The sequence below is a fragment of the Pangasianodon hypophthalmus genome, chromosome 25 (genome assembly GCF_027358585.1).
Source record: "Pangasianodon hypophthalmus isolate fPanHyp1 chromosome 25, fPanHyp1.pri, whole genome shotgun sequence".
Taxonomy (NCBI): domain Eukaryota; kingdom Metazoa; phylum Chordata; class Actinopteri; order Siluriformes; family Pangasiidae; genus Pangasianodon; species Pangasianodon hypophthalmus.
The window spans coordinates 2,928,774-2,943,115 of record NC_069734.1 but is presented as its reverse complement, the minus strand read 5'-3'; the positions used below and the strand labels follow the sequence as shown (position 1 = coordinate 2,943,115).

Here is a 14,342-nt window from a genome sequence, read left to right as displayed (position 1 = left end):
AACCGATTTGTAATTTTGATAGTTTTGGTCTGCTGTATTGTGAGGAATGTGATGAAGTGTGTTTCCTGTGTGTGTGTGTGTGTGTGTGTGTGTGTTGTGGCAGCTGTTCGATAAAGGTACTTTACCTAAGTTAGGCTCCCTATTGAGTGGACTGAGAGCGGAGTCTCTCTCCACACTGTCCTCGAGTGTCCTGCTTTCCGCCCTGTCCAACTTCAGCCACTACACACCTGAACTCACACCTCCACAGGTCAATGCCATTACTACACAACTCTGGGTGAGGTGGAAACACACACACACACACACACACACACACACACACATGCCTTTTTACTGATAGCTTTGTTTTGTTCATAGTTAAAATCTCCAATGTAACATCTACACTTGAATCTCCTTCACTCAGGCTGCTCCAGCAGTGGTCACATGGTTAGATGAGGTGGAGCCTCTGCTCTCTGACACGCCCCTCCTGTGTGTGATGCCTCGAGCTCGCCTTCTTCTGACCAACAGCACTGCTCTTTACACACACACCTGGAACACACAACAGGTACACACACACACACACCTAGAACGTACAACAGGTACACAAGCACACATAGAATATACAACAGGTACAGATACACACCTGGAAAACACAACAGGTACACACACGCACCTAGAACACACATCAGTTATACGAACACACACCAGGTACACACACACACACACACAGCTAGAACATACAACTGGTACACATACACACCTGGAACATACAACAGGTACACATACACACCTGGAACACACAACAGGTACACACACAACTAGAACGTACAACAGGTACACACACACCTAGAACGTACAACAGGTACACAAGCACACATAGAATATACAACAGGTACAGATACACACCTGGAAAACACAACAGGTACACACACGCACCTAGAACACACATCAGGTATACGAACACACACCAGGTACACACACACACACACAGCTAGAACATACAACTGGTACACATATACACATGGAACACGCAACAGGTACACACACACACACACACACGCATCTGGAACATGCAATAGGTACACATACATACACACACACACACACGCACACACACCTGGAACATGCAACAGGTATACACACACACACACACACACACACACACACACACACACACACACACACACCTGGAACACGCAACAGTTATATACATACACACACACACACACACACACACAAACCTGGAACACGCAACAGGTACACAAACACACCTGGGACACAGAACCGGTACACACACACACACGCATCTGGAACATGCAATAGGTACACATACATACACACACACACACACGCACACACACCTGGAACATGCAACAGGTATACACACACACACACACACACACACACACACACACACACACACACACACACCTGGAACACGCAACAGTTATATACATACACACACACACACACACACACACACACAAACCTGGAACACGCAACAGGTACACAAACACACCTGGAACACGCAACAGGTATACAGACACACACACATACCTGGAACACGCAACAGGTACAGAAAGGCCGAGAAAGCATAACAGGTATATATGCATTTGGAACACACAACAGGTACACATAGACACCTGGTACACACTGCAGGTACACACACACAAACACCTGGAAAAGGTACAAAAACCTGAAACATACAACAGGTACACACACCTGGAAAGGATATACACACACATACCTGGAACACAGAAGCAGATACAAACATAGCACACACACACACACACTCTTGGAATACACAGCAGGTCCACACACACATCTGGAACACACAGCAGGTATACACACACCTGGAACACACAATGTAAGATGTTTCTCCAGTGTCCTGATGTTTGTTAAGTTGTTTATGTGCTGAATCTCCTGCAGGCTAAAACTCTGTTTAATGAGGTCATGAGCGGCGCATCGAGTCTCACAGCGCAGCGCTTCGTGTAAGTGGCACCGTGACGTCGTCATGATGTTCCCAATAATGTTTCATGATCCCAGTAACTAAACCATTGCTGTTACCACACACACACACACACACACACACACACACACACACTCTCACACTAGTTCTGTGTATTTCTGTGAGTTATTTCGTGGTTTGCATGTGAACTTTGTGTGTTTTTGTGGCCAGGTCTTTGGGAACAGTCGCACAGGGCGTGAGCTGTAATATTTTGAAGAAGCTTTTCCAGAATTCTATATCCGTGTCCTCCATGCGTGACCTTCTGCAGGTCCTGAGAGAGCAGCCGGTGCCTCTTCACCCGTCACTGGTATTTATATTCAGTACAGACACAGCAAAATATAAGATCTGAAATATACAGGCACGTACTTTAGAGCCACTTTGCACATCGCTGCAGTGATTTCCTGTCCAATGCTCAAATCTCGTGTCCTCTCTGATCTAGACAAGGTGTTTGTTTGAAGAAATGTACAAGTCCAACTTCTTGTCAGAGCTGCTCAGTGAGATGGGAGCTCAGATCGCTCTGTCTATCCCGTAAGTCTTTTCAACTGCATAGCTGTGTTGGTTTGTGTCAAAGAGAGAGAAAGCAACCATTTCAAGCGTATGTGAGAAGCTAAATAGTGACCTAATTTGCACATTATTGCATTATAATTGTACAAGTAAGAAAAAAAACACTCCATGTTGTGCTGCTCTAGGAAAATAATCAACAACAGAGTGGTGTGATGAAGCAGAGTTACTTTTACTCCTCGTTATTTTACGATAACAGCACATCAGAAGTGTTTTATTCTTCTTACAGCACAGAAATTTGTCTTCAATTACAATTTTTATTTATTAAGGAACGATATGTCATACTTTTATCCATTTATGGTTACATTTAATGTTGTGGAACGTCCCCGAGATAAGTTAGTTATAGCAGTGTATCTTCACCAGCCTCTCTGTTTTCTTTCTCTTGAAGTTAATAAGATTTTTTAAAAAAATACAGCCTCTCTGTTTTCTTTCTCTTGAAGTTAATAAGATTCAAAAAAAAAAAAGCAGCTTGTCGTGTTACTGAAAAACAAAGCAAAGCGTAAACTCCTTCTTCCAAAAATGCTAAATAAACGTTTACTGTCAGAGCTTCTGTTATAGAAACGTTGTAGCCTTCTGACCAGTCAGAAGTGAGAATTCAGCACCAGGTTTGAAATGAGACGCTCTGCTACTTAAAATACGAACGGCATTCACAAAACCCTCGATACTGCTGCTGTATTATGTAAAAAGAGCCAATCGCCGTGTTGGTAAAGTAGAGAGTATGTTATACTGTGTGTCTTAATGAAAATGCTGTTGTTTTGTAGGATGAGTACTATTAAGAAGTTCTCCACAGTGATGATGGACTCTCTGAGGAGAATGATTGTTCAGGATCCTCAGTACTTCCTGCTTATGCCCAGGATTAAACAGACCTTGCTGGTGGACAAGATGGTGCAGAGCCTGGTCAGTTTTTCTTTTAGCGATAACATGAGCTTCATCATGGGCTCGATTGGACTTTATTTACAGCCATGAATAATATGAATAGTTTTTGCATGAATAGTTTTATTTGTCTTAATTTATGGGTTTGTGTCGGCACACTTTCTTTATTTTTTTTAAGCTATTCTTTAATTAATGTCAATAATATAAAACGACTGGTTTTCACTAAATATTCTGCATGGTGCTCTTAGTCCCTGACTGAGTGAATTAGCATGAGGATGTGTTTAAGATAAGAGCATCTGCTAAACGCTGTAAATGTAATAAAAATCAGCCACTTAAACTCCACAATATATTCCAGATATAAAAGTGAAGAAATCCGTGCAAATTAAATGATATGAAGTCGATCAAGTCGAGGTTTATGTTAGTTAGTACTTTTATGCATAAATTTACACACACTCAGGAGCATGAGTATGATACGAACATTTTTCCAAATTTATGGGATTTTCATGAATGCCAAATTTCTTACCAAACGCTCATCTAACAATTTAGGAATAAATCTGTTTGTATCCAGCTTGATAAATGAGGCCCATTACTAGTTGAGCTTTTCCTGAGCTAAAAAGTAATTATATAAATGTAGCTAAATCCCCAAACATCTGACGTCGCCATACTGTGTGATCTTTCCCTGTTTAGGGCCTGAACACAGGTACGTACACTGAGGCGGAGTTTCGTTCACTGGGAATTATGGCGACGTTTGTGGTGGACGCAGTCTTCATGCAGCTGGACAGGAGATTCTTCGTGGACAACATTGAGTTTCTACGAGGTTTCTGTTATAACGGTAGTAAAAGAGACGTGGTGGCGTTGATGCTGCAGGAAGACGGCACATTCGGGTGAGCAAAAATACTACAAGTATGTCATCTGATGTATTTTTTTGACATTTTTTGTAAAACGCTAGAAGTCGTTATTTTGACCAAGCAGTAATTGCTTTCATGGCTATTCATGAATTATCTTCACTATAAAGGGAAAAACTAACTAGCATGGACAAGAACAGACTTGAGCTTTCTATTCATTGATTAATTGATTGTCTTTTTTGGCTTTCTTCTTAAAGCCCAGTCCAAAGGTGGAACACAACAACCCTGATTCAAATAGACAGGTTCCTCTTCTTCCTGCCACAAGAGATCATCCAGCTGATTCCTCCAGTACGTCGTTTTATCAGTTTAGTGTGGACCCTCTTTTTTTTTTTTTTTGTTAGTTCATATTTATTTACTTGCATTTTTCCTCAGCATAGTGCTGAGGTCTTTGCATGCTCTACAAGGCTGTTAATTAAGGAATAAAACACTCTGTGTCATGCCCTTATAGGAAAATAATCAATGATGGGTTGGTGTGATGAAGCGGAGTTACTGTTACCACCCTAAGTTGATTATTTTTCTATAACAGCACATCCTGTAATGTTTTATTCATTTTACAATGCAGCAATTTTTCATCAGGTACAATTTTTACTTATTAAAGAATGACACGTCATACTTTTATCTGTTTGGAGTTACATTTAATGTTGTGGAGCGTTCATGAAGCAAGTTTGTTCCTGTTATCACTTATGCTATAGCAGCTATAAACATCACTCCCTCACCAGCCTCTCTCTTTTTTTTTTTTTTTTATATCTTTTCTTAAGACAAAAAAACCCTGAATCTTGTCACGTTATCAACAAACCGCAATGTCTAAAGACTTTTCCAGGCCATCAATCTTAGTTACAGCTTTAACTCTGACTGTTACAAAGTGCTGACACTGGAGACTCCTTCCATAAATGTTAAATAAACGTCTCCTTACAGAAAATTCACCATATCAACAATTATACACTGTAGAAGTCCATGTATTAGGTGTTACTATGGAAACTATAAAGGATTAGAAAAACCGCTGCACTACTGTCAGAGCTGCTGTTATAGCAAATGAATCAACACCTTCTGACCAATCAGGATCTACAATATGGTAAAGTGTGTGTGTGAAAGGGGGTTTTGTGTCTCCGCAGGCTCTGATGAGTTTGGAGCGTATTGAGAGGTTGTTCAGCAGCCAGCAGCAGTGGGAGAGCAGCGACGCCGGCTCTCTGTGTGAACACGACGACGACGACGACACACTCTTATCCAAGAAGCAGTTTGTGCTTCAGCACTTCTTAGGCTTGCTGAAGCCAGGACGTTGTGAGTGCCTCACTTTTTATACTAAATAGTACAGCAGGGTGATGTGATGTGATAACGCTGCAAAAAATAACATCTTAGCAAGTAAAAATAACTTAAATATAGTCAAACGTATCCACTATTTTCTGTTAAATGATTACAGTCAACTAAATGTATGATTAATGCAACTTTTTCTGGACATTTCTTACTCATTTCAAGCCTGTTCCATTGGCAGAATAAGAAAATGTAAAGGTTGAAATGAGTTAAAGCATTTAAAAACAGCCTGAGTAAGCTTATATTTGAGTTATAATAATCTTATGATAAGAAATATTTGATAAATTTGCCCATATTCAAGATATTTTCTTTCATCAAGTGAAACTGTGTCACTTTTTTGTGATGTCACTGATCAGTATCAGGTAAATGCCAGAAAAAAAAAAAAAGGGTGGATCGGATATCAGAGAAAACATCGGATTTCGGATCCTGTAACAAATGGCAAAGATTGAAGTTGAATTTGGAAAAGAAATTTAATTTTGGAACTTTTATACTTTTCGTATAAAGCGACTGCTTTTTTCTTTTGTTAGGATTGATTTTATTACTTTATTACTTATTTATACTTTAAATATTTATTATATTTATAATATTTACAATGCAAGTGACTTTTAAGTGAAAGTGTTTAACTGTGAAGTGCTTCAGTTAAAAAAAAACATTAGAAATCTTAGTAGTTTTTAAAGAAAATAATATCAGATGAGTTTCTGTATCAGCTGATGCACATGGTTTTAGCATCAGAGAAGAAAACAGTATCACATCACACCATCTCTAATCCTTCATTCTTAGATGGACTTCATCATAAGTAGCTGATAGAATGTTAAAATTAGTTTTTTTTATGGAATATTTAATTTTTTTTCTTTTCCTGTGTTACTTTTATTAACATCTACACAGATTTTCTTTTTTAAATGTAGCAGAATTTTTTCTAGCACTTTTTTCCCCCACAAACCTAATATATAATGTGTATGATGAAAAGATGTATGATGTACCTCTCATAAGATAATCTGAACTGATCCCTACAGCGTCACTCTCAGCCTCCAGCACACCTCCATCCTGTGGGAGCGTGCAGGTGACCGGGTCGGCTGTCTGGCCCGTAGTCGTCCTCGTGAACATGTCCTCGTCGGATTTCCGCCAGTGCCTCGAGCTCATCGGCCAGGATCCGTCCTTCACCTCCGACCAGCTCTCACTGCTGCTCCGCAAAACCAAAGAGGCAACTGATTTTACAGCACATTTAAAGTGCATAAAACGTTTAACTGTATTAGCTCAGATGACCACTTTATGATGGATGCTCGTTATATGAAATACAAAGTGAATGGTTGTGGGATTTATGACTAGGAATTACCTTCCATTTTGAGGAGAAGAGATATTTCTGATAGTAATTAATCATCAAACGGCTCTGATTTAACATGAAGAGTGAGGAAATATGAATTTCTGACCCAAAGTATTCCTGGGATAAGCTTCGGATCCAACCACCAGGAAAAAAGTGGTTAAGATGAGAACAATGTAAAATAAATTCACTTTCATTACGTCATAAGTGTAATGCAATAAACAGGCAGTAGAGGTAACTACACAGCAATACAAGCATGATTTTTATTGTGAATAAAAATAAATTCTTATTTGCACCTTTAAAATGGTATAAATTAAAATATATACATAAACAATTGTCCTGAAGTTGTACACGTTCATATAATCTTTCCATCTTAAATGCTTGCAGTTGCCCTTTCTTAATGTCCGTCTCTCCTCTAGATTGGTGTGTTGGTGATAAAATCGTGTGATTGTGTGTGAGATTACAGTGTAAGGTGTGTGTTTGCAGGTGTACGGAGTCGTTTCCTCTTTCACGCCGTCTGTTGTCGCTCAGCTGGGCCGCATTGCCACGCAGCTTTCACTGGACGAACTGGCGTCACTCAACCTCTCTGAAATTCTCTCCATCGCACCTTTAGGAGCTATTAGCACCTGGACCAGAAAGCAGGTATTAGCAGATGCTAACGTCACAACACCGTGCCACTGTATTAGTGTGTATTAGTACATAGCTGAAAAACTATAAGATAATAGGCTAGCTGAAGAGTAAAAGGTACGTGTTTCACAAAACGTTGCCAACATTAGGGTTTATTTCCTTACCCAGTTATTGAAGTTATTGCTATGTTTGTAAATTTACACCTTCGTTATACAAAACTTAACTAAGTTAGCCTAGCACACCCTTACATTGAAATGACGTAACCAACAATCATTTAATACGATACACAATGTTCCAGTATTATTACAAATAAATAGTAATAGTAAACTAGTCATATAGCATGTCATAATTCTGCAACACAGACTGTATTTCACTTTTTCAGATCTCCTGATGTTTTCAGTTATTTTGTTTAAACTTCTAGCCATAATCTCTGTAGACACTGACATCTTCTACGGTCCTGTGAAAGGTCAATATTCTTTTTTGTTTTGTTTTCCTGATTTTTCTTTTCCGTATTTACTTTTCACTTGATTGCTCAGAGTAAACTTCTGGAGAGTTTTGAAGGTTTTCGTGTTTTTATACCTTAAATAAGATTCAGCAAAGTGAAAAACATGAGGCACATTCCAAGAAATTAACTGGAGGATGACAAAGGGAACTTGTGAGGAAACTTGAGTGGTTGCTAATAAAGATAAGATGGTGATTTTTTAATTAATATAAATAAATGAACATAACTAAAATGAATTTATGGCTTTTTAACTACTAGTAATCCAGAAACGTACATATATAGTGACTAACATGTATCCATATATATATGTGTGTGTGTGTGTGTGTATGTATATATATATATAATATCTATAGTATATTATTAAACCCTTTAATGCTTGGCCTGTTTGTTAGTTAGGAGTTTTGTTCTCCACCGTGCTGAACTTCTCCAAACAAACCCCGAGCCAGCTGAATTCCAGCTCTTTAGTGGCTCTGGGACACATCGTTTGTGGGATCGACGCTCCTGTCATCAACACTCTCAATCCTGTAGAGTTCAGGTAAGATTATTTAATAAATTAAGTATTCTCGAGCCGATTTATTTACTGTTTGTAAATAATAATAATAAACTAACACCACAATGCAGATGTAACTTAGATGTATTAGTTTTAATTAAAAACCAACTTGTAAAATTGTACAGTATAAAAAAACACAAACAAACAAACAAATACATAACAGTACTGTAAGTATAAATAATAAGTAAATATATAATTTACTAAACAAAAAACATTAATAACAATAATAATATTAACAATAATGTAGTACAAATAATAAATAAATATGTAAATAAAATAATAATAGTAGAGGTAAACAGGTAAATACATAACAATAATGCTATAGTATAAGTAAATATATAAATATACTAATTAACTAACAATAATGACAATAATAGTAGTAGTGGTACCGTATAAATAAACAAACAAACAGATAAGTAATAATGTTATGGTATAAATAAACAAACAATTAAATAATAATGTTATGGTATAAATAAATAAACTATTAGCGACAACAACAATAATATAGTATAAATAAATAAATAAACAGGCAAATACATAACAATAATGTTGTAGTATAAATAAATATATAAATAAACTAAATAGTAGTTTTTAGTGTACAGTATTAATAAAGAAACAGAGATAAATCAGACAGAAGTTGTGGAATAAACCTGTTGTTGTTGTTTGTGTTGTCAGCGAGGCCGTGCTGTGGCTGGGGCGTCTGAATCTGTCGTGTTCTGAAGATCAGCTTCAGGCCGTCGTCTCTCTGCTCAGCAGCAGTCTGGTGTTTGGACCCGTCAGCTCCTGGGGTCCGGAGGTGTTTCTCGAGATTGGAGTGTTCGCTGGTAAGATCTTTTCCTTAAATAATGAATGTGATAATACAGTGTGTTTAAAATTAAAATCCAGAAAGCATATCACTCGAAAGAGGATGTAATGCAGTTGTAAGTTATTTCTAGGTTTATAACCTCAAGCCACGTACGAATTCCCAGATTTCCCATTTCCTCAGGTGTTCGTTTTGGACACCGTCGTGTACCATGTAGAATTACGCACTTTGAGTCTGCCACCCACAAAAAAACTGAACAGCGTTAATGAACTAAAATTTTATTTAAAATTACTGTACAGTGTTAATGCAGGTGTGAAGTGAATGCTAACTGAAATCCATCTGTCAGGGTTGATGTCTGTATTTCATAATAGATTTTTTTTTTATTCTAACCACCTTTTTGTGTGTTTTTAAAGGTTGTTTAGTATCAGAATAGTGTTTTATTCATTGTTTTTTCTTATCTTTCTTACAAACAGCTGGAATTCCTGACATGGCCATGTCCGCCCTGGTGAAGGAGCAGATAGAAGGAATCACTCCGCTCACCATCTCTCTCATTACAGCCGAAAAGTTTGCAGTGAGTGACTCCAGGGCTTTTAAAGTGTAGAGACTGGAGGACTGTGAGGGATTCTGAGTGAGGATGATGATGATGATGATGATGATGATGATGATGATGATGATCTGCCGGTACACAATATGTGGCCTTCATTTGGCTCACAAGCTTCGTATTTGACCACATGCACAAAAGTAAAACCCACAACTTTCTTGCTGGGTCGAGAAACTAGTTTACTAGTTTAGAGTAAAAGCCAGTCATGAGCAAAGTACAAAAATCCTGCACTTGAGTGAAAATGGAGAGATCTTTGGTTTACTTCAGTTTGAACGCTGCAAAAAAAATAAAAAAGACATCTTAGCAAGTGAAAATATCTTGCTCATAGTCAAATTTATCCATTATTTCCTTTTATAAGATTACAATAAACCAATTATAAGATTATTATTTCAACCTTCAAATAGTTTTGTTCTGTTGGCAGATAATTTTACATCTATTTCTAGAAAGAAGCAACATGATCTGCTGATAGAGAAAGAAAATATAAAGCTTGAAAGTAGCAAAAATGTCTTGACTGTGCTGTTGTATGAAATTCATCATAAAGTGTATTATTTTTGTAAAACAGCACGGTCTAGAGTGTGTTATTCCGCTTCCACCACAGCCATTTTCCAACAATTACAATGTTTTGTTTATTAAAGAATGGCACGTCACATATTTTAACAGTTTATAGTTAGATATAATGTTTTGGAAGGTCCAAAAGACAAGTTAGTTCCTGTTATCTCTTACGTTATAGCCATCAGCCTCTCTTTCTCTTTCTCTTTCTTTCTCTCTCTCAAAAAAAAAAAAAAAACGCAGCTTATCATTTTACCAAGAAACCTGAAAGCAGAAACTTCTGTCCTGAAGACTTTCCTGAGATGGCAAACTGTGACAAAGCTCCTACAACCGATACTCCTTCCATAAATGTTAATTAAATGTCTCCTAACATCAATGATTATACATTTTACTTTATTAAACAACACCATTTTTTTTTTTAATCTGTTCATTATTAGTCTTAGATTATGTGGAGCGTCTGCTGTACTAGTCCCTGTGTATGATCTGTTACTATAGTAACAATAACGTTAGAACGAGCGCATTAACATAAACCTGCCGTTCACGTTACAGTTGCAACTACTGTCCTAGAAATAATGCACACTTTCTGACCAATCAGATTCGAGAATTCAACCGTGCTGTGGTATAATAGGAAATACAAGATAGACTTGACTATAATGAAGATATTTTCACTTGCTATAATGTCAGTTTTTGCAGTGACAGTTTGCCGTGTTCAGATATTTTAGCGCATCTGGTTTTCTCCTACTTCGGCGTGATAAGTGACGATGGTTTCTTGGCAGGGAAGTGATAGCACAGTGGGTAAGACATTGGACCTCTGATAGGAAGGTCATGAACTCTAATCGCAGCACTGCCAAGCTGCCGCTGCTGGGCCCCTGAGCAAGGCCCTTAACACTCAACTGCTCAGTTGTATAAAAGAGATAACTGTAAGTCGCTCTGGATAAGATGCCATAAATGCGCATTTTGCTTTGAAATGTAATGGAGTAAAAGTATGAAGTCTGCAGAAAAGGAAACACTTTATTAAAGTACAGTCATTTGAAAAAAGTACTTAAGTACTGTAACAGATTAGATGTACTTTGTTACTGTCCAAAGTTAGTATTTAATGGTGCTATAAACACAGAAAGTGTTCAGTAAGCTGTAAACTGTGCCGTGTTGTCCTCACGTGCAGGTGGTGTTTAATCAGGAGCAGATCAGCGTGTTCTCGTACGAGCAGGCCGTAGCGGTGAGCGCGGCCCAGCGTTCGGCGCTCAGCCCCGTACAGCAGACCGCTCTGTCCATGGTGCTCAACCTGCTCGAGGACAAACCCGTGGATTTCAGAGGTACGTGCTGTGTTTCTGTCTGTCTTATAACATGAATGCATTGTTTACTCTAACACTAATGTAGATAAAGTCTGTTATTTCTCCATGTCTGTGTCCACAGGCAGGTCATTAGGAGTAACAGCTGAAGTCTGTCCTTTCTGCCATGTCTGCAGTCTGCTGGTGTTCATGCTGACGCTCCTCCTCAACGGCCGTGATTGAAAACACAAGATTCTTTATGAAGCCTGTGCAATATTCTGTATATGAATTCATAACAGCACTTTAATTTGATCACTGTATAATTACTTATTTTAATGTAAAGGTTGCATCATAGGTTAGTTTTAGTCTTTATTTATTTATTTATTTATTTATGTGTTTATTCTCATATTTATTGCTGTGTATGTCCACACACAAAATTAATATTATTATTTTATTGTTCTCTGTCTTTATACAAATTATATTCTTCTTTATTAACCTCTTATTTAAATCTCTGAAGCAAGTACAGCTTGCAGAACGAGAGCTGTTTAATTTGCATTTGTTTTTAAAGTGAAAATCATCTTTTGTTACAAATATAAGCTACATGATTTGATTCCAAGTCTTGTGTTGTGCAGCTGAGATGCCTGTGGCTTTGACTTTTCTCTGAATTGAAGTTAGAGTGAGGTTCAGTAATATGATGTAGTGTGTGATGTTAAATCTGCTGAAATATCTGTCCATATTTGTGGATAAATCGAACTGTGAAAGCCTGATACTGATTCTATCAGTGATTTTAATCAACTATTCTGGTGTTTATATCAGTGAATATGGCAAGAAATAATTCATAAAATAATTCATCTCAGTTTCAACCAATATGATTCGAATGCAAATAAAATGTGACCGGACAGATCATTTATTAACTTTTATTTAACACCTTTATGTTACTGTTTCTCGAACAAGCTATGAGGAATAAATGGCAATATTCCACTTTTATAAATAAATAAGTAAAGAAATAAACCTGCTCATTTTGACCTGAACAGAAGAGCACACAAGAGAAGCATTAAAGTAGGTGTGTAACATGGCAAAAACCTTTTATCTTCCTGCACTGAATTTTTTTTTAAATTTGATTTTAATTTTAATTTCTTGTGAATGTGTACTGTTGAAATTGTACGTAGTTTTATGAAGGTTCAAATGGAGAAATAGAAAATGTTTTTTATGTTTTTACTTAATACCTTTATACTTTTTTTTAAATCTGGTTTGTGTCAGTGTTTAAAGTTAAAACCTAGACTTCCTGGGTCACTTTAATAGGAACACCTGTACACCTGCTCATTTCTGCAGTTATCGAATCAGCCAATCATGTGGCAGCAGCTCAACACCGTAAAATCCTGCAGATAATTTCAGCAACAGATCTTCTGTTCACAGGTCACACTGGATTTGAGCAGCTGAGACAGAAAATAATTTCTGAAATGACCGAATTTGAATAGATTGATGTTTTTGGGGAACAGTAAAGAGACAAAAAGCACTTCTCATGCCTACAGGTGTGTTTAGGTGCAAATAAGACGTGCAGGTAATAAGACGTAGAGTGAAGTCAGCTATTTGTTTATAATTTTTGTGCAAAGCAGTTGGTGTTTACAGAAAGTGGTAAAACATCAATAATCTGTTCTTTTCTCACTTTAAAACGATCCAAATATAACCTGCGTAATATAAACACGACTTATTGTCATGTTCAATAGAGAAAATGATCCAAGCACACACAGTTCCTTGTTTTAAAAAAATGCATATTTACACTTTAAGTAAAAAAAATTAAAACAACACGAGGGTTAATATTTAAAATACTCTTAAATAATACTTGCAATAAGTGATATTTTGAGCTTTGGGTTGCTGTATAGGTTTATTTTAACACAATTGTTCCCCTAATTTAATCTTTTTTTTTTTTTTTTAGTTTTAATATTATAAGCATCTGCAATAATCCCAATCAGCACCTTTACTGTTCCTGTCATCAGGAATGTCATACAATATTTATTTGTATGATTAAATCCCTAATTTTGTGTCCCAGATTATCTGGATCTACAGTTTAAAAAAAAATCTCTCTCTCACATATATATATATATATATATTGTGTGTGTGTGTTAAATTCAACTAAACACTCATGAAACTATCAGTACACACTAACTCAGAATGAGGAAAATAAGAGGTTTTCTATCTATCTATCTATCTATCTCTGTGTGTGTGTGTGTGTGTGTGTGTATATATATATATAACATTTTTTGTTATATAATGTAATGTAACAATTTTCATTTTTTGATGGATAGATAAATGTAAAATGTACATAGTTTGATGAGTGTTTAATTGAATTTCACATTTTTTATCTATCTATCTATCTATCTATCTTTGTGTGTATCTCTGTATATATATATATATATACATACATATATATACATATATATATATACACACACACACACCACCATCCACTCTATCCCCACTTCAGCACCTCATC

At 36.8% G+C, this 14,342-nt stretch overlaps 1 protein-coding gene across 1 annotated transcript in view; it reads left to right on the top strand.

Moving 5' to 3' along the window:
• Window positions 1–13,725, top strand: part of strc1 (stereocilin 1) — a 28,914-nt gene extending 15,189 nt beyond the window's left edge. The window contains exons 13-28 of the mRNA XM_053229289.1: window positions 104–274; window positions 401–541; window positions 1,906–1,967; window positions 2,156–2,291; window positions 2,424–2,512; window positions 3,307–3,442; window positions 4,106–4,302; window positions 4,521–4,611; window positions 5,436–5,601; window positions 6,645–6,832; window positions 7,436–7,591; window positions 8,471–8,613; window positions 9,304–9,452; window positions 9,904–10,001; window positions 11,743–11,893; window positions 11,994–13,725. Coding sequence (XP_053085264.1) covers window positions 104–274; window positions 401–541; window positions 1,906–1,967; window positions 2,156–2,291; window positions 2,424–2,512; window positions 3,307–3,442; window positions 4,106–4,302; window positions 4,521–4,611; window positions 5,436–5,601; window positions 6,645–6,832; window positions 7,436–7,591; window positions 8,471–8,613; window positions 9,304–9,452; window positions 9,904–10,001; window positions 11,743–11,893; window positions 11,994–12,091 — 2,172 coding nt within the window. The 3' untranslated portion in view covers window positions 12,092–13,725. The remainder of the gene's footprint in view (window positions 1–103; window positions 275–400; window positions 542–1,905; window positions 1,968–2,155; window positions 2,292–2,423; window positions 2,513–3,306; window positions 3,443–4,105; window positions 4,303–4,520; window positions 4,612–5,435; window positions 5,602–6,644; window positions 6,833–7,435; window positions 7,592–8,470; window positions 8,614–9,303; window positions 9,453–9,903; window positions 10,002–11,742; window positions 11,894–11,993) is intronic.
• Window positions 13,726–14,342: the final 617 nt, after the last annotated feature.